At 40.6% G+C, this 26,858-nt stretch overlaps 1 protein-coding gene across 3 annotated transcripts in view; it reads right to left on the bottom strand.

Annotated features, from left to right (window-relative positions):
• Nucleotides 1-15,762, bottom strand: part of TSHR (thyroid stimulating hormone receptor) — a 68,752-nt gene extending 52,990 nt beyond the window's left edge. For all 3 annotated transcript variants that reach the window (XM_074909236.1, XM_074909237.1, XM_074909238.1), the window contains exon 1: nt 15,593-15,762. In XM_074909236.1, coding sequence (XP_074765337.1) covers nt 15,593-15,762 — 170 coding nt within the window. The remainder of the gene's footprint in view (nt 1-15,592) is intronic.
• Nucleotides 15,763-26,858: the final 11,096 nt, after the last annotated feature.

The following is a 26,858-nucleotide window of genomic DNA, read 5'->3' as shown; positions in this document are numbered from 1 at the left end:
TGGAATAATTTCACATGTAGATAGACTATTGCCAAATGCTGATCTGCCAAAACAGGGATGGGTTGTATGCAGTACAATCTCAGTTCCTCAAAAATTTCAAACATGCTTTTGTATTCTGCTGGGCTTGGCCCTTGAACATTCTCATGTTCACAGGAAACATACTAAAGAGCCTGGAAAAAACTAGCAGATTTAGTTGTGAAGCTGCTAATAGTATAGCAGCTTGTTAGCCACACTTAGGTGTCTTCCAAACAGCAGTCAAAATTTTAGAGAATAGAAAAAGTATCTTGTTTTACTCACAGAATCACAGAATCAACTAGGTTGGAAAGGACCTTGAAGATCATCTAGTCCAACTGTTAATCTAGCACTGACAGTTCCCAACTACACCATATCCCTCAGCGCTATGTCGACCCGACTCTTAAACACCTCCAGGGATGGGGACTCCACCACCTCCCTGGGCAGCCCATTCCAACACCCAACAACCCGTTCTGTAAAGAAATGCTTCCTAATATCCAGTCTAAACTTTCCCTGGCGCAACTTGAGGCCATTCCCTCTTGTCCTATCGCTTGTTACTTGGTTAAACAGATTCATCCCCAGCTCTCTGTAACATCCTTTCAGGGAGCTGTAGAGGGCGATGAGGTCTCCCCTCAGCCTCCTCTTCTCCAGACTAAACACCCCCAGTTCCCTCAGCCGCTCCCCGTACGACCTGTGCTCCAGACCCTGCACCAGCTCCGTTGCCCTTCTCTGGACACGCTCGAGTCACTCAATGTCCTTTTTGTAGTGAGGGGCCCAAAACTGAACACAGGAATCGAGGTGTGGCCTCACCAGTGCCGAGTACAGGGGTCAGATCCCTTCCCTGTCCCTGCTGGCCACGCTATTGCTGACACAAGCCAGGATGCCATTGGCCTTCTTGGCCACCTGGGCACACTGCTGGCTCCTGTTCAGCCGGCTGTCAAGCAACACCCCAGGTCCCTCTCTGACTGGCAAGATTTAAAATGGTCCCATTTGTAAACAGTCCATTTAATGGCAAACAACTTATATTCTGTTCAAGATTCTGCAATACAGACAGTGCCCTAATACCTTACCTAAGTCAATAGGAAACAGTGATACCCAGAATTTTGCAAAATCCAATGCTACTGACCTAGGTAGAAGCAATGATAACACCTACAGTAAATTCATTACAGTTTAAACCTCAACATAGATAATGAGCTGCTGACCCATGCTGAAATAATACAGTTGTCTTTTGATCTCAAGAAAGTGAGTGTGATCTGTCTGGATCCAAAGAAAGCATTATAGAGCAATTCTACAGAATTTTACAGAAATATTTTCAACTTGTTTTGAAATAAAAACAAAGGTACCAAAGTGTACATCTATTACCTCTAGTATATCCCCATTTGACAAAACCCAATGATTTAAATGGCAGTCTTTAAAGGAAGTGTTGTTACACAACACAGAAAGTTTGAGCTATTTTCTCTCACAGATAAGGAGATAGAGATAAATACAGATTGGAGAGCCAGTAAAGGTAACTGAAATGAAACCTATCAGTATAACCTAACATGTTAACTGTATAATTATGTATCATTCAGGAAAGAGTTGAACTACCTCTATGGCACAATATGAAAACTCTTTTCATGCTGTCTTTCAGACACAGCTAGTAAGATAGACCATAAAGACATTGTCTCTGCTCTGATCTCTTCTGCCTCTTACTTCTTTTTTTCCTATCTTCTATACCTTTCAGTGGATTGCTAGATTTCCCTGCTTAATGTCTTTAGCATTGCAATCTTCTATTTTTCTGTAGAAACAGTCCAGATTTCTCTTCTGGTTTTGTCCCTTAGCCCTAGTATCTAGGAGAAAGTCCCATGGGTGAAAGAGTATTTATTTCATGGCTAGATTTTTTTCTGACAACTACTATTAAAAATAATACTTTCCTAAAAACACTGGCATACTTTCAGTATGATTGATTCTAAAGTTCTTATCAGTCTCAGCTCACACCTAAATGTTCTTGAAAGATCATAATGATTTATTCTGGTTAACTAATTCTGGGCAGATCTACCTGGCAGTATGTGGTCCCTTTGCTAGCCACCCTTCCAAACAGCTCAGTACCTGGCTCCATCTGCACTAGAGGAGAATGTATTCTGCATATGATAGAGAAGAGCTGTGTTTCTGAAATATCAAGCTAAGAGTCTATAAATGACTGCAAAGAAAGTTCCAACAGGATTGTGAAATTTCAGAAAACAGCAGTCTGAAGAGGTGCACTTCCTACAGAGAAAGAGAGTAAGAACAGGCTGTAATTGCTGGCCACTATTGTTTCTAATCAGAGGACCACTAAGTGCCTATAATTGCTGCCAGCTGCTCAGCAGAGGTCAAAAAGGCAAACGGAATGTTAGGAATTATTGAGAAAGAAATATAGGACAGAATAAAGAAAAATATTTTGCCACTGGTCATGTATATAGCACCTGCAAAAGTACGTTCAAAGATACAGAATGACTTGCCTACAAAAATAACTAACTAGTAGTCATCAGCCTGCATTTCCACAGATCCTCCTTTTTGCCTTAACGGAAGATGTGTGTGATGTTTGCCTTTTTCAGACATCAACCTCCCTTGGTCACCATGACCTTTCAAAGGTGATAGAGTGGCCTCACAGTGACATCGACCAGCTTCCTCACCACCCTTAGGTGCATCCCATCTGGTCCCATAGATTTCTGTAAGTCCAGTACACTTCAGTGTTTCTCAGGCTGTGCTACAAGGCAATGCTACCTGGGAGGCCTGGGAGCAGATGAAAAAAAAACAACCAGTGCACAGAAGGCACTGAGGCCTTTTTTATATCCTTTGTCACTAGGTCCCTTGCCTCCCTAGGCCCTCAGTTTCCTTGGTTTTCCTTTTGCTGATCATGAACTTTCAGAAGTCCCTTTTGTAACACTTCACATCCCTTGCTAGTTTCAGCTCCAGCCAGACTTTGGCTCTCCTAATTTGATACCCGTGTTTAAGACTATTCATACCCTGTGCCTGGGTATCTGCTTTTGGTCAATGTTCAGGACAGGATCTTGGGTGAGATGGAGCTTTCTTTATGACCCAGTACAATAATTATTAAGTTTTTATGCTCCAGGACATTCTAAAGAGTTAGCACACACACTTGTCCCCCAGGAACTAATGAAGTAAGCTGCTTTCAACTCAGACCCATTAGTCAGAAAGGAAATGCCCACCAAAATAGTTTAAAAGACTTCATGTTTAAAAATGCAGTCTTCTCTTTACTCACTTGAGAGTTTCCACAAATGGTAATATAAACTAGGACTATATGAAATATAATTTTCATGCAGAACCTCTCCAAGTGGTGAAATTCTTCTCCCTTCCTCCAAAAGGACTGATGCAAGTTGGGCAAAGGGGAAGCTTCTGTCACATCAAGAGAGTGAACAGAGGTTTAAAAAATGAAATTTTAACATAGCTATTTGAAATATAATTCTATTTCTTGGTAAGTAAATTCAGTTTAAAAAAAAAATATTCAAGGACTTCTTCAGAAGCTATCTGCATTACAGTGTCATACCTGAGCATGACTGCATGTATTCAACCGAGGCTGTGGCAGTCCTGATGGCAATTTTGAAATTCATGTAGCCCAGAAGAAAAGGTTTTCTTCTGATATAATTCTGAACACATATATCTATACTGATTGCAAAATCACAACTCTGAGCAACATTACATTTTTTCTGGTGGTCAGGAAGAAAATTTGTACCATAGATTCATAAGAGGAGAATCTTCACCCTTTCCAACAAAATTATGTCGTCGTTTTCTACCTAGCCTTTCTTTTTTGCCATATGCATATGATTACAGCATTTTTTCAGCTTTTTTTTGTTCATTTTCTTGATTTCTGAATGAGTCAGGCAAATGGATTAAAAAGTTGTTGCAGCACAGAGGCCATTCTCCCAGACTGTGAAAATCTTTCAATAGGTCCTATTTGCACAACAGACCACTTGAACCATGTCCCTTTAAATAAATCTTTGTATGTTTATTTGGAGTAAAGAGGGAATTTGATTGGAATCTGACTAGCTGAGCAGTGACTGTAGAACGCTTTAGTTAATAATTTTCTTTATATTTTGAATATAAATGAAGACATTTTCTGCTATTCCATTTGAGCAAAAAAGTGACATCTGGTTTTATTAGACAAAGAAAGTCTGAGATCATATGTGACAGAAAGGAAACAGGCTTTAAAAATCTCAGAGGTCTTATAAACAGCCAGAGATACTTCAAAACGATCTTTGAAACCTAGGTTTTTTGTACATATGACAAACATTAAAGAAACATTCATCATAATACATTAAGATTCACCAGAGGTCTTTAAGGAATAAAATTACACAGGACGTTACTTCAAAACTGCTTGGATTTCTACTGAAAACACACCGAAACAGTAATTTTGGTTTCAAATTTGATTAGCTTAAAAGTCTTTCATTTATAAATTATGATAATGGCAGAGCTCTACCTTAGGAAAAAAACACAACCTTGTTCCAGAAATGTGCATATATTATATATATTATATGCAGAGCTTTCTACTGTCCTACAGATACCCATGTTTGTCTATATCTATTTGCAGTCCTACATTACTTGTAGAGGCAAGAACAATCTATGTCCTGTCCTTGTACAATGACCACAGTTATAGGGGTTTGGTCCACAAATGACAGTAATACAGACAATGAATGAAATAATGAATGCAATTTGGTTGATTTTTCCTATTCGAGGAATGTAAGGAATGAGCTGGTGTTGACTTGTGATGATGACAATGAAGGTTAAACACAGGTAAGTATGAGAAGTGCAACTGGTATGCAAATGGATGTTCAAAACATAACCTCTTACAGAGGATCCAGAATAGTACTAAAAATCCAGTGGCAGCTTTTCAAAGACTTTTTTTCTGCCTGTTAGATTGTCTAAAATCATCAGTGAAGGATGAGAGAAACTAACAAAAGCTGGTATAGAAACCTGTTCAGTATCCATGATATTTTTATTAACAGTAACAAAAGCAATGGTGTACCAGCTGGTATTTCAGACTGTACAATACTTCAGGTCTAGAATCTTAGATAAACTGCCAAAGACAGTGAACATGGTACTGCAATACTGTGATAAAATTGATAATATACAAGTAAATAGATTTAAGTCTTTAGAACACATTCAGAAGTTTTTAAGGTAATATGTTTATTTGTATCTTTCCTTGGATCTTCCTTAAGAAATAGTTTACACTGTTACTTTCCAGCATGTATAAATGTTTATGTAAGGATTTTACATATTAAAATAAGTTTATGCAATTATCTCCTCCCAAGGGAGACATTTCAATTTAGTTCTTCCTTAGAGGGGGGGTAAAAAAAAAAAAAAAAGTCTAGTTCATTTCCAAGATTGTGACAGTTTGTATAAATACACCTCAAATAAATTATTGGTTAAAAATAGGAAACAAAAGAGAAGAGTAAATGAGGTTCCCCAGGGATCCGGGTAAGAACTTAGGCTGTTTAATATATATTCATAAATGACCTGGAAATAGGGGTGAACAGTAAGATAACAATGCTTACTCATGCTAGGAAGTTATTAAGGTAGTAAAGCTAAGAGCTGAATTTCAGAAGGTTCTTATAGGACTGGGTGGCTAGAAAATAAAATGGTAAATGGAATTTGGTGCCAATAGATGTAAATGATACACAGAGGGAAAACCTTACATAGATACATATATTAAAAATGACAGTTTCTGAGCTCTTCATTTTCACTCAGGAGTAGATTTTGGTGCTGTGTTAGATCTTGGCATTAGTTCCAGGAAAATATGGAGTGCTTGGGAACAGTCAAAAAAACCACCAAAGCCAAACAAATCAAATATTAGAAAATACTGGTAAAGGAATGCATTTTTGACACTGTATCAAATTTAGGGTTTGTCTGTACCTTGAATACTTTGTAGAGCACTGGTATTGTTACTTGGAGTAGAATATTTACTTAGAAATGTAAGAAATACAAAGAAAGCAATAAGGATGATCAAATGTATGGAATGGTTTCCACAGAAGATACTCGGTAGCCCAGAACCCTTCACTCTGAGAAATGGCTGAACTGAGACATAATAGAGATCTACACATCAGGAAAGGCAGAAGATGGGATTGACTGTTTAGTCCTTCTTCAAAAACAAGAACAAAATGACATATATAGGAAACTAGAGGGAGACAAGTTCAGAAAGTTAAAAAAAAAAACCACACAAAAAACAACACACAAACCCACCAAACCCAGAAGAGAAGTGCTTCTTCATGCAAGAGGAAGCGGACCTGTGAAATTCCTTGTCAAAAGACATTGTGGGTATAATCTCAAGGCAAAACTAGATGTGCAACTGAAAGAGAGATCCACTGAGAATTAAAAAATGGGCAAAAAAATATATTCATGAACAGTCCCAGGAAATTCCTTCAGCTGAAAATGGTGAGAAACTGGAAAAATATTAAGGGAGTATCACATGTCCTTGGCCTGTTCTTACCCTTCCAGTCTGTCTGTGGTCCCTCTCAGATATAAAGTACTTAGCAAAATGGGTTCTTCATGTCAGTCGGCACAACTATGTTCTTAATGTTACTGCACTGCTGTAGCCTAATAAAAGAATTGCTTTTTATTTAGATGAAGACTCACTTCACTTCTCTACCTCAATGAAATCTATTGAATTAAGTGGTGGAATTTTTGCTAATTCCATTCTTCAGCAGCTAGAAATAATTCAATGTTTTTTCAGGAAAAAAACTCCATCTCTTCCTGACCTCCCCACATGCATCATTTTACATCTAGGAACACCAATTCTATGTGTAGTACCTAGTCAGCACTGATAGTGATGCAATTTGGAACAGCACATGTCAGGAAAATTGTGGATTAGTTGGAAAGAATCCAAAGAAAAGCATCATGAAGAGAGTGAAGCAGTGGAAAAGACTGCTGAGGGGAACTTGTGAAGACTTCATCTCTGAAAGCTTTAAAAGACAAAGTATCTTTCAGAAACAACATGAAAATAGTTGATTCTGCATAGGGACAAGAAGAACATCTAGCTCATTAATTCCCTTATTGTTAAAGGTTAGGAGAATATTAGGTGAACGTATAATATTCACTTCTCTTACACTTTTCTCTCAGCAGCTGCTCATGGACTCTACCAGAAACAGGATAGTGGACTAGGTGGACCTTTGGTCTGACCAAGTACAATCATTCCTCTTCTCTTAACAGTATTCCCTTCTGTGGTACTTTTTGATAATATTTTTCCATAGGTTAATGATGTCATAGACTACTTCTAAAATAATACAGTTACAAGAGGAAGGTGAACCAGGAAATGAGAAAATCTAGGGAGAAAAAGGAAAAATGCAATCAACTCTTACATGAAAATGCCTTTCAGTGACAATGTCATTATAATGATCTCCTGTTTTTGCAGTGATGGGAACGGTTACTTTTGCAAGATGACAAAAGTACTCCAAAGTTGAAAGTTTCAGCAAACTTCATCCTGCATTGATTATTAGATCTTTATGTGAAAGGCTCTGTTTTAAAAGAAATATGAAATATTTTAAATTATAGATAATATAAGTAAATGACTGATGCTCAAGTTTAGAAATATTTCTTAAATAATGGCACCATCTTGTTTTTATTAAGGTGATAAGAGAAATCTTTCATCTGAAGAGCTGTTTGCACTACAACAGTCCAAGAGAGAAAGAAGGCAAGGGGAATAAATTGCTTATGATCCTTATATGAACAACAAACACTGCCAGATTCAACAAAAAAGGAAAGCAGACTTTCTGATGAGACTGATGAAGGTGCTGAATTACAAAATTCAAACAGAGAACAAATTCTGTGAGAACTGTAAATAATGAAGATGACGAGTCACAGATAAACAGAGAGCTGGAACATTTGGTAAATTGAGTAAAGCAGACAATGTGCATTGAAATAGATGGGCAGAAAAAAAATGTTTGTAAGAACAGTAAAATACAAATTTTTCTTACAGGTTGGGCAGGTTGGAATGACTTGAAGAGTTATGCTCAATGGATAGCTGATTTGAGCTCTATGACCAAAAATGTTTAATAAAGCATATGGGTAGTTCAATTCTAATGTTTATAGTTTAGGAAGGAGGTAGAAATGCTGGAGACAGTTCAGAAAGCAATTACAGGTTTAAATAAAGTATTGAAAAATATACCTTACAGTGAAAGACACCAGGATCATAACTTGATCAATTTATCAAAATAAAAAGAAGCAATTTGATCATGTTAACTGTGAGAATGTGGGGCTCTTCCATCTGACATGTAAGGACCCCACAAAATCTAGTGGAATAATGCTACAAGTCACCCTGATTTCACCTTGGGAGTGAAAGGATTATCCCAACCATTTACTCCAGGATAGTTATGGCACTTTTCTTAAGTGCAGTTCAGAGGATCAAAATTAGAGGCCTGAATTTGTTGAAGTCAATGCAGAGAGTGGCAATTCACTACAGAGTGGGAATTCAAAGTGCATTAATTCAATGCCTAAATGCACTTCCCTACTTTGTACTGCACAGCAGTAATCACAAACACAGACAAAAAAATAAGGATGATTGAGACTTGAACAAATTTTTAACAGTTGTGTGGGATTCTTTTTAATATTATTTTTAAAAATATTATTTTTAAACCAACAATATATGATTTGCTTATCCCCAAAAAATAAAAAAGGAGAAGGATCTCTACTTAACCGTTCCTATTGGGAAGTTTTATGCTTTTTATCATCCAGAATGTCAAACTAGATGTTCCCATCAGCCCTCTTGGCCTTAAAGTCTGTGCTTCTACAAGTTACTAAGAAGGGAAAACAAATGAAGTTCACAAAGAAGCACCTAGCATTTTGTTATAATGTATTTTACCATGTGACTGTTCAGATGGTGAGTTTTACTTAAGCACTTGTTAGAAAGCAAACACACTCTTTTTGCTACAGTTAAATGGCAGATCATAAGCCACTCACAATCCAGATGGTTTTTTTGCAATGTAATTAAGATTACATCTTACTGAAATCTTATGAGGCTGGTTTCTAAAAAATGTGGGAAAGGAGCTGTGTTATCAACCTTTATGAAGCTAAAACAGTGAACTCTAGATTTTAGTCTCCCTGCAATGGATCTGTGTGATTCCTGCTCACTCTAAGGGCAATTAGGCTCACTGAAAGGGAACAATAAGATTTTTGTCTTTTCAGCTACCAATAATAACTGGTGGCAGGCTATTGAGGAGAAATAGCAAGATATAAAAATGGCATATACTGGTGGCAGCTCACTCATCATGATCACAGCATATTTATGTGCAGTTTACTACAACACCCAAATTAAAAGAAACGGGGAACAGCCTAAACAAAGAGCAGCCTACACCCAAACTGTTTGATATCATGGTTCCAAGTAAAGGTCCTTTGATAAATTCCCTGTTCTGAAAATTAAGTTTATTACCACCTTTTTTTCTCCTTGCTTAAACCTGCTATCAATCCATGAACCAGCTTTCTTTCCTATCTCCAACAGCTAATTTGTCTCAAGCCTTTCCTAAGGTCCTTGCTGATTTTCTTTGAAAGTGCGAGTTCGAAAATCAATGCATTCACATGTTTCTGATTCCTTCACAGAATTAGCATATATGTGAGCTGAGCTTTCCCTTTATGAAAACCAGATTGATTCCTTCCTATTTTTCACAGTCTTCCAAAGAAGACAGACCTGCCAGCATTTAGTTCCCAAGGTATTCCCTAAAGTACATTTTTTAAAATTATGTTACACTTGTGACCTTCCATTCCTCTGTCACCATGGCTGATTTAAATGGTAAATTACATATAACAGCAGGTAATGCAACAATTAGTATTTTAATGTCTTTGGAACTCTTACACAAGTATTATCTGGCTCAGGGAATTTAATTCTATTTGATTTTTCAATTTGCTTCAAACAAGGTTCATACTGACACTTCAGTTTGATGTAAGTTGTTCAGACCTACCCTCTTTTGTGTTTAAAGACTCTACTGAGTTTTTATGATATTACAAGTTTCTCTTCAAACTATCTTTGTACTGTGTTACTTCAAGTTTCCAAAGATTTCCTCATTTAGACATGACTTCCATTTTCTGAAGGATGCCCTGATAGCTTCCTTCAGTTATCTGTTTAACGATGTCAGTGTTTTTCCTGTTCTTTTATACTCTGGGTACTTCATCATTAAAATAGGGATAATAATTATGTGCTTATGTTGCAAGGTTATTTATGAAGATGTATTTATGAGGCTCCATACTTAATTCTGAAGTAATGAAGTCTATAAAAAGATCCTGAAAGAATTACCTGAAGTCAGAATATCTCTCAATTTCAGATAATTCCTAAGATTAAGATTTGGAGGGAAATATTTTAAATCAGTTTAATTTATTTTCAATATAAAGTAGAGATATCCTCTTCAGTTTTACTTGTAGCTTCTGTGAACAAAAAATGCTCTAAAATACTTATTAAGCATATAAAAAATATAGTTACCAGTGATGTGGTTATTACAGGTAAAACTGTAAAGTCCTTATGTATTTTGTTCTCCAGTTCAAAAATATAATTTTATTAGTAAGTATTTATGAATATTCAACAGGACATTGCTAGTTCTAAATATCACATTGTAAATGCGTAAAATCTGTTACACTGTTTCCACATCTCTTTTATCAAAAGCTGACAACAGCATGGGGAACTAAACAGACCAACTGATTGATTACACCTTGTTATCCTGGTATCCATGTGCTCACCCTTACCAACATAGTAAACTTGACGTATGTCAGGGGTCCTTGCCCCTGAAGGGTGAGCTACCTTGCATTTATCAAAAAGCAATATCCAACCTACAGCTAATATCCTGGAGCAGATGCAGAATTGTAGCTTCATACCTCATATAAAGAGCATATTTGTGAAGACTGTACTGGTTTTGTGTCTATTTATCTGTCAGTTCTACTGTCTCCCCCCTTAATTCCCTCTTGTCCAATTTCAACCGAATTTGATTATGGTGATGTGAAAATAGCACCTGCGTATGGAATAGAAACATTATTAGGAAAAGAAAGAGGAGGAGAGGAGGAGAGGAGGAGAGGAGGAGAGGAGGAGAGGAGGAGAGGAGGAGAGGAGGAGAGGAGGAGAGGAGGAGAGGAGGAGAGGAGGAGAGGAGGAGAGGAGGAGAGGAGGAGAGGAGGAGAGGAGGGAGGGCTCAGCCCTTATCCCTTCTGTGAGGAACAACCACTCAGCACTCACACAGCTCTGAACTCAGGAGATGCTGCCTTTTGTCCAGTCATATATATATATATATATATATATATATATATATATATACACGGGTTTTAGCCAGCCAATGAGACTGCTTTGAGTAATATTTATGGGAGGGAACACAGGACACTACTGTGGGCTTGCTATAGAACGTATAGGAAGGAGAAGAGAATATTGTCAGCAGGCTTAAGGGGCATAGCATGGACCTGAAAATGTGTATGTAGCTGCTGATGGGAGGACAAGGTGGCATTTTCAGCAACAAGAAGCTCTTGCAATTTCTATTAAACTTCTGGAACTCATTACCAAAGGATATTATGTATGTTAAAATGGGCTCAAGAGACAACTGAATGAGGCACAAACACAAAACTAAGAGATAATAGAAGAGCAATAATTTGAGAGTTACTATGATGACAAAGCCACACTGAGTTTAGGAAATTCCTTCAGGTAAAAATAGTTGAAAGCTAAGACACTATTCATGGAGAGTAGCACATACGATTTCTATATGCAAGTACCTGAGGAAAATGAAGAGAAAGGAAATCCTGGAGGTGGAATACTGCATTAGATGACAGCCATTGGACTGATTTGATAGGGATGTTCTTAAGTGGTGGAAAACTTGAGAGGTCATTGAGGATATTGGGAATGGGAAGGGGAGCTGAAGTTATTTTAGTAAGCAAATATAAGTGATGTAGAACACAAATGAGTAAGAAGCCAAACATTGTTAGTTTTATTGCCAAAGGAAAAATAATTAAAAGCAACTAATAATAGATTCATAAAATGAAAAGCATTGGGTACTGTGCTGAGATGATGCTGGGATAGTGAGTATTTCTGAATATTTCATCATAATGATGCCAAGAAAGGTATTACAATAATTAGAACATTATGATGCAATTATATATTTGCGCAAAGGTTGGTTCAGTGAGGTTTTGGTGATCTGCAAGTGGAAGTAATTCTTTGTAGTCATTAACCCCCACTTTCTAGTTGATCTGCTTGCACTGAAAGGCCAGGATCTCCCCTGGCATATTCCACCAAACACAGAGGAGGTTATAGCACTAACCACTGCTCTGCTCCAGCACTCTGCTGGTGAAAAACAAAAGCACTGCCAGCCAAGTGGTTGCGAGAGGGATCTGCTCAGTACTGTACATGTACTGCCACTGTCAGAGCATGAAGGAGGAGTGGAGTCAAGGACAGGCAGAGACAGAAGCAAAGGAGGGCCAGGCAGGGGTAAAGTGGTGGCAGACCAGGACAGAGTGTCAACTGTGCAGAGAGCAGCATGAAAAATATTATAGATGCGGCAAAATTATTGATACCTAATAACATATTTTTAGTACTGTATTTCAATACCACTTAGAGCTGCTTTACTACCATAATAGAAAATGTATACTCACGGTATGTGTATATAAACCCTAACTTCAGGCAACAAGCTAAGATTTGCCTGTAATACACGCAACCTTATTCTTTCTACTTATTTTGTTTACTCCACAGAAGAAAAAAAAATTAAAATCTTGTACTGAAAAAAAATATCTCCAAGAACAACATCTGTACACTCAGTCATTCTGGATAAGCACCTGCATTAACTATATTTAGACAAATACATTAAAAATGATTTCAAACAAACACACTTTACTGACTGAAGGTCATGACACTTTTCCACTAAAAGGGTTTGGAAAGAAATATTTTTTGCAACTGCTTATAAGCATGGCTTGTTAAAAAAAAAAGGATTACACCACTCTCTTAAAGTAGGGTAGAGAAATGAGAACAGTCCCGACTGAATAATCAGAATGAAACTTTAATTGGAGTTTCAAGATCCTGTGCACTGAAAAGAGCTCATCATCTCCAAAAGTTGGCAAAGTGTTCCTAGACTTACCAGTCTCTTAGTTTTACAAAACCTACAAAACTGAATAGCCACATCAAAAAGTTTTAAAATCAGCAATCTCAAGGTTCACACATAACCACCAAGAAGCAAAGTTACTTCATCTAAAGTAACAAAGTTGCTGGATTTGGGAAAAATTGTAAAGGGTTTCAACATATAATGTGCAGATATGCACAGCTGCATCCTTCAAAGTAGTGTTCATTTGTTCTTACAGTTAACAGAACCTTCAACTATTTCAAAATTTTGGAATTGTCTTTAATTCAGATCTGTTGCCAGTTGTAAGGCAGAAGGATGCAAAACATGACAGAAGCAGGGGCACACACATTACAATCTCTCAGGAAAACCCTTTGTATTATTTTATCCTCCGTGTGCAACCAAGTCAGTCTGTCTGAAGCATCTGAAAGCACTCTGAATGAAAAACAGAATCAAGTTAACTCTTTAACATATGGAGGAAAAGATTAAGTAAGTCATTTGCTGAGAGCAAGGGACTACAGAATTAGATACAGTCCACCAGACTTCAGCAATTCATACAATAACACAGAAAGAAAACATATACACCTTATCCAGAGAGAAAACTGCAAACTGAAGTAAAAAATGCTGGGTTTGTTTGGGTTGGGGGTGTGTGTGTTGTGTTGTGTGTTTTGTTTTGGTTTTTTTTGGGGGGGGGGGGGGGGTGGCTTGGGGGTTTTTTTGGTTGGTTGGTTTTTTGTGGGTTTTTTTTTTTGTTTTGTTTTGTTTTTTTTTTTTTGTGAAGAGCTCTGTTTTCCTTACTTCCTTAGAGAATTTTCCCATTTATTTTCAATTCAAACAGACTATACAGCACATGTTCTACCTTTTCTACCACACACTATAAAATCACAATTGTCATTACTTGGAATTTTTTGGTATGGTATACTTCTTAAGAAGTTTGCAACGGTCACCCCAGTTGGTACAGATGATTAAAATACACTCAAAATAAACAGAAAAATATTTCTCAGTTGGTTGTGTTACTTACTTTTTCCATGGAAATAAGATTTTTGCTGGGTGTTTTTGTGTCTTAAAAACAGTGGCTTATGATCTTAGAGCCTCCATTACAACAGGTGTTTAGAACTCCAGCAGCCGATGTGCTTTATTTGTGAAACTGTATGTAGAGAGGTACTTCTCAGCCATCATACTAGCATTTTTCAAGGCAAGTATCCAATTCCATTATGTGATCTCATTGTTTCTATTAATTACATTAAATGCCTGTATGAAGGCGTATTTCTCCTATAAACTGAAACTGCTGTATTTTCTAGCTTGTCATGGTAGATTTCAAAGACTATGCTACATGTTACATACAGTAACATTACTGCAATTTCAAACTACATAAGCAGCATATACAAAAGTATAATAACCAAACCAAAACCTGTATAAATTAAAATCTTATAAATTAAAATACTTCAGTCTAATAATAAAAAAAGCCCTGCTTACATAATGGAAATAATTTTTTTCTCTGTTTTTTCAGGTAAGTGATCAATCTGCTGAAACTTTACTTTCAGGTGTTAAAAAATCTTGACAAGTCCATTCAAGTAAGTTCAAAAAACTTCATGGCTCATATTTTCAAATAAAATCCTGAGAATTATTGTCAAGACATAAACAAATCCACCTGTTATTTTTTCATCTTGCAGTTAAATCAGCTGAGTTTGAGTATGTTTATCAGAAAGTAATTACTTACAAATGAACCTCCCCTTAGACACTAGAAACATTTTTGTGCCTTATGAGACAAAGTAAAAGCCAGGAGTGATTCACCTGCTTAGTTACAGCTGACTGGTGTAACTTCAGTTTCCCTAGGGTATTTATCTGATATATCTCCATGGGGCTGACAGATACTACACAGGACTAGCAGCAGAAACCCAGACAAGATATCTGTGGTGCCTGTAATAGTACTAAACACTTAGGTTTAGGTACCTGAATTGCTCTAACGTTTTGTCAAGCTCCAAATTTGCTGCTGTATCCCATATTGTTTATCCAAAGTAATTTGTCTCCTGGATGGTATATTTGAATTCTCAGCTCCCATGGATTCTTTTTGTCGGGTTTTGGCAAAGAAGCTGAAAGTGCACAGAAACTTTTGTTGAACTGTTTGCAAGGTGGCACATCTAATTCCTATTCTTTTTAGTTACAAAACCGGGTTTGATCTATCCTTCTTTCCCCTCACCCCTAGACATGCCACACAGAATCCAGCCTTCTGCTCAGTTTTCCCACAAACAGCCCTGTGACTAATTTTCCCCTATCCTATCCAGAACTTTTAAGGCCCAACGGACAATCGTCTCTTCACATCTCTGTGAGGTTTGCGGGTCTCTTATGTCTCCCTAAGACGCACCAAGTCCGCCCGCTGCCGTTCCCGCTACGCTGTACTGCCCGGGTACATTGCAGCACTCTCCCCGGCACCAGTTCCTTCCCTCATCTCAGAGGGGACTAGCTCCGAGCATCTCCTGCTTGCAGAATACGAACGCTCGCAACCGGCTAGAGTGTGCCCTAAAACGTCCCGATGTACTCACAGCGTCTGGGTGTCCTCCGGCAGGCTGGGAATGAAGTGGATGTCCCTGCAGGTGATTTTGTAGTCATCCCAGTCGGAGCACTCGCAGAAGGCTGAAGGGCACCTCTCTGTGCCCTGGCTGCACAGCACCAGCACCAGCACCAACTGGAAGGCTGCCGGGAGGCACAGCATCTTCCGCCGCCCGCTGCCGCTCTGCCGCTCGCTTCGGCGGCGAAGGGAGGAGCTGCAGGGACGGCCGCCGCCGCCGCCGCGCCCGGAGAAGCCGCTCGGGAAAGGCGGCACTTGGCCGGACAACGCCGCCTCCTCCCTAAGCGGGGACAGGAGAGGGCTCAGCAAACCCTGCGCGCCCTCTCCTTCGGGCAGGCTCCGTCTCCTCGCCCCGGTCCCGCGCGGACCTGGCCCCCCGCTCCTCGGCACCCCTCCCGCGGCGTCCCCCGGGACTGTCCCCCTGCAGCGCCCGTGCCCCGGCGCTCACCGGGGCAGCGCCGCGCCCGGGACCCCGCCACCGCCGCTCCCCGCGCTTCCCTCCGCAGCCGGCGCGTCCCAGCGCAGCCGCGGGGCGCCGGGGCCACCTGCCGAGGGCGGCCGGGACAGCGCGGGGCCAGCGGGAGCGGAGCCCGGCCCGGCCCAGCCGCGGCGGGCGGCCCGGCGAGAGCTGCCGGGCGCGGAGCTGGGCTCCGGCTCCGTGCCAGCAGCGGGACGAGCCGCTGAGCCGCCTTCAAACGCGACGGCGCGACGTCCTCTCGCCAACATTTCTTCCTTTGCAGGAGAGGAGGGTGGGGGTTGCGTAAGCGCGGTACTAACTCACCTGTAAAGGCAGTGAAGGTACAACAGATATGTACACCGAGTAAAAACTCACTGACTGCAAAGCAGATGCGCGCTAAATGTAAAGGAATTTGAAAAAAGCGCAGAGAAATCAAGAGAGTGATTTTGACAATCCCATGATAAATGAGAGCAAAATGAAGAGGAACGAATAACATTTTCCATGTTATCAGAAAAGTTAAATCCTTTCGCCAAAGATAAAATGGAGAAAAATAATCTAACCTTGAGAGTAATAAGGTGGAATTATTGTCACTTGAAGTAGCAATCCACTCCGGTCACTGTTAGGAACATACGTTTACAATGGACATGGGTTCTCACACTGAAGCAGTCATATCTGTGTCTGACAGACATACTAAAAGCTGAAAAAATCTGGTTAGTGTTCATTTAATTCTAGGTTTCTTCATAAATAAGAGAGACTAATGCTAAAAACAAACATTTAAAAGGAGTGAAAGAAAAAAGGGATATATTAGTGTTTAATTCAATGAGGCAGTAAAGAATGTTCTTTAACACTTTGTCTCAATTCCTTTAGTTCTTCCCCCTGCCCCCCCCCCCCCCCCCCCCCATGTTTTCTCCTTCATGTAGATTTTGTGCAGGTGTAGTAGGTACGCAACAACAAAAAAAATGTCAACAAAATGTCAACAAAAATGTTTGTCACCTTGGGAGGAGGCAACTTGAAAAAGTAATCTCACAGTAAAAAACTGGACTAACACAGTAAAAAATCAGATACAGTTTTTCTCCAGCTAGATCAAAGTTATCCAAAAGTTATGAGTGCAACACATCAGATATTATTTTGATATAACTCTTTAAAAGTAACTTAAGTCCATTCATTAGTATGTGTTTCCTAAATATAATTAATGCCCTCAACATATCTTTTTAAGGTGAGCAAATAATTCTGTGCCTATAATTACAATACAAATCCTGATCTTGTAGACATTTGTTAGTGGTTAGGTCTTGTGTAAGTAAGTGAGGAATCCCATCAGATACATTTATCCTGTTTAGGATAGGGGTATCCTTAGGAGTGTCCCAATGAGGGGGCAAGCTGCAGCACCTACCACAGAATGCCCTAGGCAATGTCATACTGCATTGCATGGAATTCCCTTGGGAAGGGAATCCCATGGAATTCCCTTGGCTCTCCTGTGCCCCACTTAGTCATGTCCTTCTGGCACACCGCTCATATCTGTAAGCATCTGTGACAGCCCTAAGAGCCACCACCCACCACCACCTTCTGGTGTTCATACCAATCTGACTAAATAAAAATGAAGCTCTAGGCAGATCACTGAATTTCAAGGCCAATGTGCTCTACTTGTATTCCAACTTCAGCATTACTTTTTATGTATCACTGTGTGTGGACTAAGCAAAGGAATAATTGTTTTATTGATGGGCTGATAAGTAGTCCCAAGATTTGAGTCATTTCAGTGGGTTTTCATAAATCAAATCATATGTATTCTTGTGGTGTACTAAAGGTATCCTTACACTACTTTCCTAATAGTCTACCCTGCATTAGCTACTCCACAGTAATTGTGTTTCAGGCTCTTAAACTAGAGGAAGGGTAATCTGCTTCATTGTTTTTTTACTGAGGGCAAAGCATTTTGAATTACCTTCTTTTTGGTAGGAAAAAGAACATGCACGTAGATATTTGCATTAGCTTTGGCATGTCAACTGCTTTGTGGCAGCAGTGGTAGTCTAGAAAGTGTTGATGGACTGAATAAATATCTTCCCAGCTATTTCTAATGGATCAAAAATGGCAACTATAAAAGATTGAAGACTGAAGAAATGGCAAGGCTGATACTGAATTTGCAGATGTTCTGAGCTGTATTAAAAATAAATAAGAACAGGTTTCCGGGCTTGAACTCTGAATGAGAGAAGCAAGGGACTCCTCTCATTCAAGGTCTGATAGCTTTGCAGTAAACAGGACAGAATGTGTGACTTCAGCCTGGGAAGAGCTCCAGGCCTGGATACACTGCCTCCTGGGCTTCGAGACTTGGCCTACACATTCTGAGCAAGGAACATCAATGGTAAGAGTCTGGGGAGAAGGACTGTTGCTAACCCATGGGGGCACTAGCTTCACTCTGAAAAGTTATGCTTTAAGCAAGATGATGCTGTTTACATTGTAGTTTCTAGCACGATTAAGGATTTTGCTGGCTAGAAGTCTGCAATCACAGTTTAGTTGTTTCACTCTGTCCTGGCCGATCTGCCTACCCCAGCACCATGCATCCTCTGCCACAGCTCTGTTGCTCTGGGTCAGCTCAGGCCTGAGCACCCAAACCCATCCTGAGCTATTTAAAAGTTGAATCCATTCCCAGCCTGATTCCTGCAGCCCTGTCTTGCCAACTGGTTTTCCTGGGTAGACTCTGGACCTACATGGAAGATAGCAAGTCTCTGGTCTTTCCAGTCCTGCCTTCTTGATAGACCTTGGACCTACAGTGTAGTCTTGTCTCCATGTGTCTCTTGCTCTTCCTGTCTGGACCCTGGACCTGATTTGATACCTTGCCTTGTTGGGACTGTCAGTATCACCAACCCAACCCTGCTGCTATGCTACAGGCCTGTGCTGTTGGCAAGGTCACTGTCTGTGCTGTGGCCATGCTTGGCTCCCAGCTTGGTGTTGCTCCTAGAGCAGCCTGTCAGGGCTGAGGGCACTGCCTGGCCTCCTCTAGGACCTCTTCCACCCTGCCCACAGCCCAGGAGCCCAGGCCAGCCCCCAGGGCCATCAGTCCATGCCCCAGTGCTGCCACACTGGGGCTGGTCTCCAGCTCTCCACAGCCCTGCCCTGACTGGACATGGGCCCTGCTAAGCCAGGCCTGACATCCAGGCCAACATCCTGGCCCAGTCTTGGCTGGTCACAATCCCCTGGGAGGTGCTCTGGGGGTAGGATTGCCCCAGAGCCCCCTGCCTGCCTGGCTCCTGGCTGGGCTGACAGGATGGAATGGGCTGCCAGGCCCTGCCTGCTGCTCCAGAAAGATCCCCTGTGGCTCCATGTGCCTGGCTCTGAGGGAGCTTAGCCCTTGGTGCCACGCTCTGGCCTCTCCTAGACATCTTCTGGTCCTTCTGTTCAACATTTTCCTGAACAGGCAGGCGGATGGTGGAACAAAAAGTACGTTTGTAAAGCTGCAGATAACCCCAGGCTAGGGAGGTCTGTGAACTCTATATCAAAATTTAAATTCAGAAGAGAAAAATACAAGTACCTACATGCAAAAAGACACACCCTGCACAGCAGAAAAATGGGAATATTGTGCAATTATTCCACTTTACTTTGCATTTCTAGAGTTGTCTGGAATACTTTATCTGTCAAGAAAGTAGACAAACTGAGGATTAATTACAGAATAGTAAGGAAAACACTAGTTTTAGAAATATGACCCATATTGAAGGAACAATGGAACACAGTTGCTTAGCTTAGTCAAGACCACAAGTATTTTAGGCCGTAAAAAAAGAATAATCAGTAGTTCTGACTACATCAGTTCTGAAAAGTGATGGCATCTAGCAGCTTAGATGACTGGCAACTTTTTATCCCATGTAGAATATTAATAAATGTTCCTTTTTTATATACTAAAAAATGTTAATGCATTAAAAGTATCACCAACATGTACAACCACAATTATAAACATAATCCTAAGAACAGACATTCAAAATCCTGTATAACAAGGATAGAGAAATGAAGCAGTTTTAATCAATTAATATGGCTTATGCTCTGATTGTAATAAACAAATAGGAAAGAAAAATCACTCATAAATCTGCAGTATATTGCAGATTTTTTTTCCCTTGATGTTTTTTCAAAGACCCCTGCAGGTTCCTATTAATTTAAACACTGCAAAAATTGGCAAGCATATTTTTCCACTGTTATACAGACACTCCCTCTAGTGACAGACATGGTCACTCATTTAGTACCTATCATCTCAAGCACTGCAAGGCTCAGAATTTCATTGTTTTGGGGAGGATTTTTAAAAAGTAGCATTATTCTCATCTGCCAGATTTGATATGGTATCTCGGGTACCTTAGCACCGCTTGTATGGTTTATACACAAATCAGATAAACCACAACAGGTTCTAACAAAGAAGCAATTAGCTCTAATTGATGTTCCACATAAACTCCTCAAGGGATTACTAGATATCAACAGTTAAATCTTGTAATAGCTGTATGAGGAGGTGTTCAAACTGGGAAAACAATTCACTGAAGAGTAGAATAAATACTTGGGTTTTTTTCTGATTAATCAACATGTTTAGCCATCCTAGACACTGGTAAGATATGCCAGTCCCTATCTGTTTCTATTTCTGTATATGAAATAATCTCTGGTCTGTCAGAAAAAAAAATACATAAGACATGCTGTTTTGACACTCATCAGACCAAATGTTTTGAATAGTTACATGAAAGAACGTTATTCTCAGTTATTGAAGATTCATGTCTATATAACCAATATATCTTTGACTTCTAGAATAGGGAGTTGTGGAGTTTTATGGTTATGGGATCTTAAGGAACTCTTGTGCTTCTCCTTTTGCTTTATTTCATGAAAAAGCCATGATAAAGCTGTGAAAATTGAAATACTCAGTTGGCTGAAGACTAAGTAAATGGTACTGCTGTGTAAAGCCTTGTAAAGCCCGAGGCTGTCAGTTCTAGGAGTGCTCAGGGAGAACAGAAGATGAAAATATGCCTTGGACTTAAGCAATTAGTTAAGAACTATGAAAGCTGTTTTCAGGCAGGTATGTTTGTATCCAGAAAGGATTACAGAATCACAGAGTCACAGAATTGTTGAGAATGGAAGGGACCCCTGGAAGTCATCTGGCTCAAGATCTTTATCAAGCAGGGTCACCTAAAGCCAGTTGCCCAGGACTGTGTCCAGATGTCTTTTGATTGTTTCCAAGGATGGAGATTCCACAATACTTTTGTGCAACCTGTGCCAGTGCTTGGTCACCTTCACAACTAAAAAGTTATTCCTTATGTTCAGATCAAAGTCCCTGTTCAGCTTGTGCTTGCTGTCTCTTGTCCTGTCACTGGACACCATCTTCTTCATACCCTCCCTTCATGTTGATGAGATGCTCCAAGCCTTTTCTTCTCCAGGCTAGACAGCTCCAGCTGTCTCAGCTTTTCCTCATGGGAGAGATGCACCCGTCCCTTAATCATCTTAGAGGTCCTCAACATGTTAGTAGCTCCCTCAGCATGCACAGGTACATCCCACCAGGGCCCCCAGACTTATGCATGTTCAGTTTATTTAAGTATTCTCTAAACCAATCCTCTTTCACTAAGGGTGTCTTCCTTTCTTCAGACTTCCTCTGGGGTTTTCTTGCTCCAGACTCTCCCCTGGTCTGTGAGGCTTTGGGTTCCTAAAGGCCACTCTTGCAAGAAAAGACTGAGACACAGAAGGCATTCAGTACTTCAGACTTTTGCATGACCTCTGTCACCAGAGCCCCTGCTCCCATTTAAGCAGTGGGTCCACAGCTACGCCAGTCTTCCTTTTGCTATTTATGTATAAGTCCTTATACTTACATATAAGTCCCTATAGAAGTTCTTCTTATTGCCATTGACATCCCTTGCCAGATTGGAGCACGGAATAGAAGATAGCTCCTTTATTTGTAATTACAAGACCTTTTCTTCCTGTCTACATTTATCCTAAAAAAGCTCTCAGGTTTGGTTTGGTTGTTTTTTTGTTGTGTTTTGGGGTTTTTTTTCCCCTCAGGCCTGTGTCTCTTCATCTAAAGTCAGCTTTCTAGTTATCTTTGTATGATTACATTCTGCTCTGCCTGTACCTCTTGTGTAGGCATCTATGCTCAGCAATGACATCCAGCAAAAACTTATCTGCCCTCCTAATTCAGATTTCAGACAGATCTTGCACTTTTCTTTGACTTGAGTCATGGCACATACCTGCTTTATATGAAGACCAGTATGTTTAGTAGAGGAGCTTGACTGTTTATTACAACAATCATAAATCAAAAGTGGCTTTTAAGCTCACTGACTTAGGTAACAATTCATCTAGCCCACAGTGCTTCTCCTTCTTGTGCGTTTATGATATCTGTTCATAAAAGAACTCATTTTGATGAATCTTTAAGCCAGTTATTTATTTAGGGTTATCTTATCTTTTCTTTTTGATAGCCTTCTGAAAGAAATACCTAACAGATCTCCTGAAAGCCACAAGAATGATGACTTGCCATGGATGGCATGAAAAGATATCACTAGTGACAAATCCAAGAATTAAAAAAATTCAATTTAAACCTAAAGAAAAAGGAAATATTTAAAAAAAATGTTATAGTCTTTCTGGATTTTCCACCCTTAAGGTCTGTGTCCTCAGGCTCCCTGTACAATTATTTATATATATAGTAATGTAATGGCTCATAACAATATTTCCTATTTAAAAAAACCAATGATCTTCCTTAAGTGTATGAGTCAAGGGGTACAACAGCATTAATCAAGCCGCATTAGCCTTAAGTAGAAAGACCATGTTGGCCTCTCTAAATGCAAGAACTGTCAAGTGATTGTCTCAACACAGCACTTTAGATAACAGAATGCTGGGGTATATATTTTTGATTTCATATAATAACATGAAAGTGTTCTGTGCTTGTAAAGTTAAACTTCTTTAGAAGTATGTCTAGTATAGCAGTTTATCATGTATAGTTAAATCATTGATTTCTCATGCATACTCATTCCAAACTGAAGAGATGTTCTGTAGCAATCCTATGCACTTACATTTAATAACCTTATGACAAAAATAAACAAAAAGAATTCATCACAGTACTGTTCAGCTTCAAAAAAGAGAATTATAGAAATATGAAGATACTTGTTAAAAATGCTAAAAGAGGCAGACAAGGGAGTTACTTTGCATGCCTCATGGTGACTATGTAAGGACACCAAACTGCAAGTGCATACCTAGTAAACAAGGCTTCAGGAAGGGCATAAGAAAGAAAGACAGCATTCTTATGGTATGTAAGGTCAGTTATTAAAAGCAAGAAATCATCCTTCAAAAAGTTAATATCATGTTTTAGAGTGGAACACAAAGTTTTATTTCAAATGTTAGCAGGCTAAATGTAAAATACAGTAAAATGAGCTTAAAAGCAGTTGAGGGACAACTTGTGGAAAACAAAACCTAATAATCCCTTTTCAAATCAACAAAATAAGGAATGCTGATAGAGTCTGTAAAACTGGTAGATAAATTAACATATAAAAGGAGTATGAAGAGGAGATAAATCCATAACCCAAACTGGAACGATATTTTGTTTCTATACTGCAGAAGAGCTCAGAGAAATTCTCAGTCTGATATTTCTTTGTGGACTGTTAAATTCAGCTTCAGAAAAATAACCAGTCAAAATCTTATTTACTTGGATGTTGAAATAGCAGAACTAGTGACTGTGGTGTACTTCTCAACCAACACCCTTTTTGTACCAGAAGACTAATTAATATTATGATAATCTTTAACAGAGGTTCTAAGAAAAATAAAGCAATTTCAGATTCAGAGAATACAGATTACAGAATCCAGAACACAGAATGACAGAATACAGAATCAAAGAATACCATTTCAGCTCTGATAGCTGTAGTGGGTACATTAGTAGAAACTATAATAAAGAATAAAATTAATGGATGCATGTATAAATAAGATCTTTGGAGGAAGAGTCAAACCAGCTTTTTAGAAAGACAGATGTTCCTCATATATTTTGGAAGTCTTCTGAAGCCATCAACAGAACTTTAGATAGTTTACTTAGATTTTCAATCAGTGTTTAGCACAGCCTTCAGCAAAGGCCCCTACATTATGCAGCCATAGAGTAGAAAACAAGCAATTTTTCACACATCCAGAGTAAACTTCCAGAAATTATTGCCAGGAGGTTTGGGAGGCAGACTGAATTATACAAATTTAGGGCCTACAGGCCTGTAAACAGATATCAAAGGGAATAGTCCTCACACAAATGTCCTCTGACATGACAAATGTGGATGCTGGAGGAAACTACAGAGAGGGTTAGATCACAGAAAGTAGCCAGGTTCACGTGCTCTCTCTAAATATCATCTCCTGCTGTCACTGTTGAATAGAGTATGCCGTGCCAAATGGGCCAGCAGCACATTTTTTATGTTCCTCTCTAAACATAGTGACAAATATATGCATGCAAATCAGCCCTCTTCCTGCTCAAAATGAAAGGTGCAGCTAAAAAACCCAAATGCATCCATCTAGTCTGAAAATCAACATGCACAAGTACCAGGAACAGACTTTACTGAGGTGACAGTTTGTCACACTGGTAAATTAGCAACACACATCAACAACCCTATCACACTTACATGTTCCCTCTCTCATTCCTTGAATTTTGAAGGGAACAGAGGACCCCAGAAGTTTACACTAAGAATGTTGTGCAAAACCCAGTGAGCTTCAAGTAATCTGTTACCTTACATGAGTGTTCACTGAATCAACGGAGTTTGAAAACATCACTGGCCTGCTGCTTTGTTCTCTGTTGGAAGTGGTGGGATCTTGATGGTTTGGATCTTTTTCAACAAAGATACACACAGTCCAGGAGTCTTGGCATACATGCCTGTTTACATGTTTTCTGTAACAGTCTTCGGTATTTCACTTTTTATACCGAGCAAGCCTCAGCTTGATGAGGATGGGAAAACTATGTATCAGTCTGTGGCATAACCCTTATTTCATACGCATATGTGAACGTTACAATGTCTGTGGCAATGCTGCAGCTGATAATGCAGCTTTGTGCAAAAATTGCTGTATGAAGCTCTGGAAGCATCTGGTTCCTTCTGTTACAACATTAAGCCAATATATACTGTTTGCTGACTTTCACAATAGATATATGCATGGTTAGCATGGTCTTTAGGACCAGTGGTTGTGCCTGGTTTGGCAATTGCAGGCTTTGGTACCAGCTTCTACTGGAACACTGTGATGATATCAAGCCAGATGTGCTCACGATCAGCACAGATGCAAATACACTTCTCATATATGCACCAGCCACATCCAGGACACACTCGTTACTTTTCATTCCCTCTGTGATGGTTTGAGAGAAGCTGCTAGGGGAGGAAAAGAAATCTGCTCATGGATGAATTCTGGGAGTCTATGGAGGAGAGGAAATCCCGCAGAGAGTTCAGGAAGATTCAGGGCTTGTCTCCCAGAGATCACCATAAGCAGCCTTACGAGACTGCGCAGAAGCCCTGACTGTCACCCTGAATGCAGACCTGCCAGCACAACCTACCCGTGCTGCAGTTTGGAGGAAAGGCTGGGGCAATGGTCGTGCGTTGGAAGACAAGGAAGAATTATTTATTCGCTAATTATTCACTAATGCTTCAGCTCACAGTGAGGTAAATTATATCATTACATTCCTGCTCTGTGTCTCACCTGCCTTCAGCTCTGATGGGGACAACGCCTCTTGAGCATGACCACAAATCAAAGACAGCAGCAGGGGCTAGTAGCCATTGCCTGGGCTATTGCTGGATGCTGCCAGTAGGGGGGCCTGGCTCGCTCCTGAAGTGCGGAGCGGTCATATGCTGCGCTAGTGTGGGTGAGTACGTGAAACAGGCCTGCGGGTGCGGAACGAAGTAGGCAGTATGGATTGTCAGCCATGCTTTATTACTGCTTTATCACTCCCTGGAGGGGATCCCAGAGGGATCTGTATTAAAAAACCCAACCTGCTGTGTTAACCTTGGGCTCGAGTGCTCACGGACAGGTGATTGTCAAATACTCCAGTGATTTTAGGACTACTGCAGGTTCTGCCCAAGTTTCAGAGGCGCAGGTGACATTTCCTGCGCTTGCTCACGGGACTCTTCATCCCTTCCTCTCTTCAAGGCCAGTCAGTGTAGCAGGCTGGAATATTTGGACGTTTTTACTGCGCACAAGGGCAACAGAAACATTTGTGAACAGGGAGATGCCTGCCTTAAAGCAACAAGTCAAGAAACAGGAACGGAGATGTCTCCCTTGTAAGAAACAACTGTTTGAGGCGCCTCACACGCTCCTTTTCCCAGCGGATCCGCCAGGTGCCCCGCCTCCTCAGAACACACGCTTTGCCAGGCAACCGCTTTTGTTTGTGCTCCTCACGTTTACTTAGCTGGAGCGTTTATTAACCCCAACGTGTATTTCGTGAGGGTTTACCTTTCATAAGCTTTTCTAAAGAGCACCGTAAGGAGGCAGCTCGCCGCAGCGCCACGGCCGCGCCCCCCGCCAGACCAACGGCTGCGGGGCGGGGCGGCCGTTCCCGTTCCCGCTCCTGCGGGCGCGCGCGCGCGCGGGGCTCGGCTCGGCCTCGCTGCCGCAAGGTCTCTTGGGAGTTGGAGTCCTCCCGCGTGCCCTCCCGCCTTCGCCCGCCGCCGGCGGACTCCCCGTCCCGCGGGGCCTTGCGGGCGAGGGGGGAGCCTGGCGCCCGGAAGGCGCCGGCGCGGCTGGTGGCAGGGCGGCTAGTTCAAGTTGCCATAGCGGCGGGGCGAGGAGGTGTGTGGGGCTGCGGGGCGTGCCCGGGGAGGGGGTCGGCTTCGCCCCGGGGAGGTGG

This window comes from Athene noctua, chromosome 6 (assembly GCF_965140245.1).
Source record: "Athene noctua chromosome 6, bAthNoc1.hap1.1, whole genome shotgun sequence".
Classification (NCBI taxonomy): Eukaryota; Metazoa; Chordata; class Aves; order Strigiformes; family Strigidae; genus Athene; species Athene noctua.
This window is presented reverse-complemented; position numbering and strand designations above follow the sequence as displayed.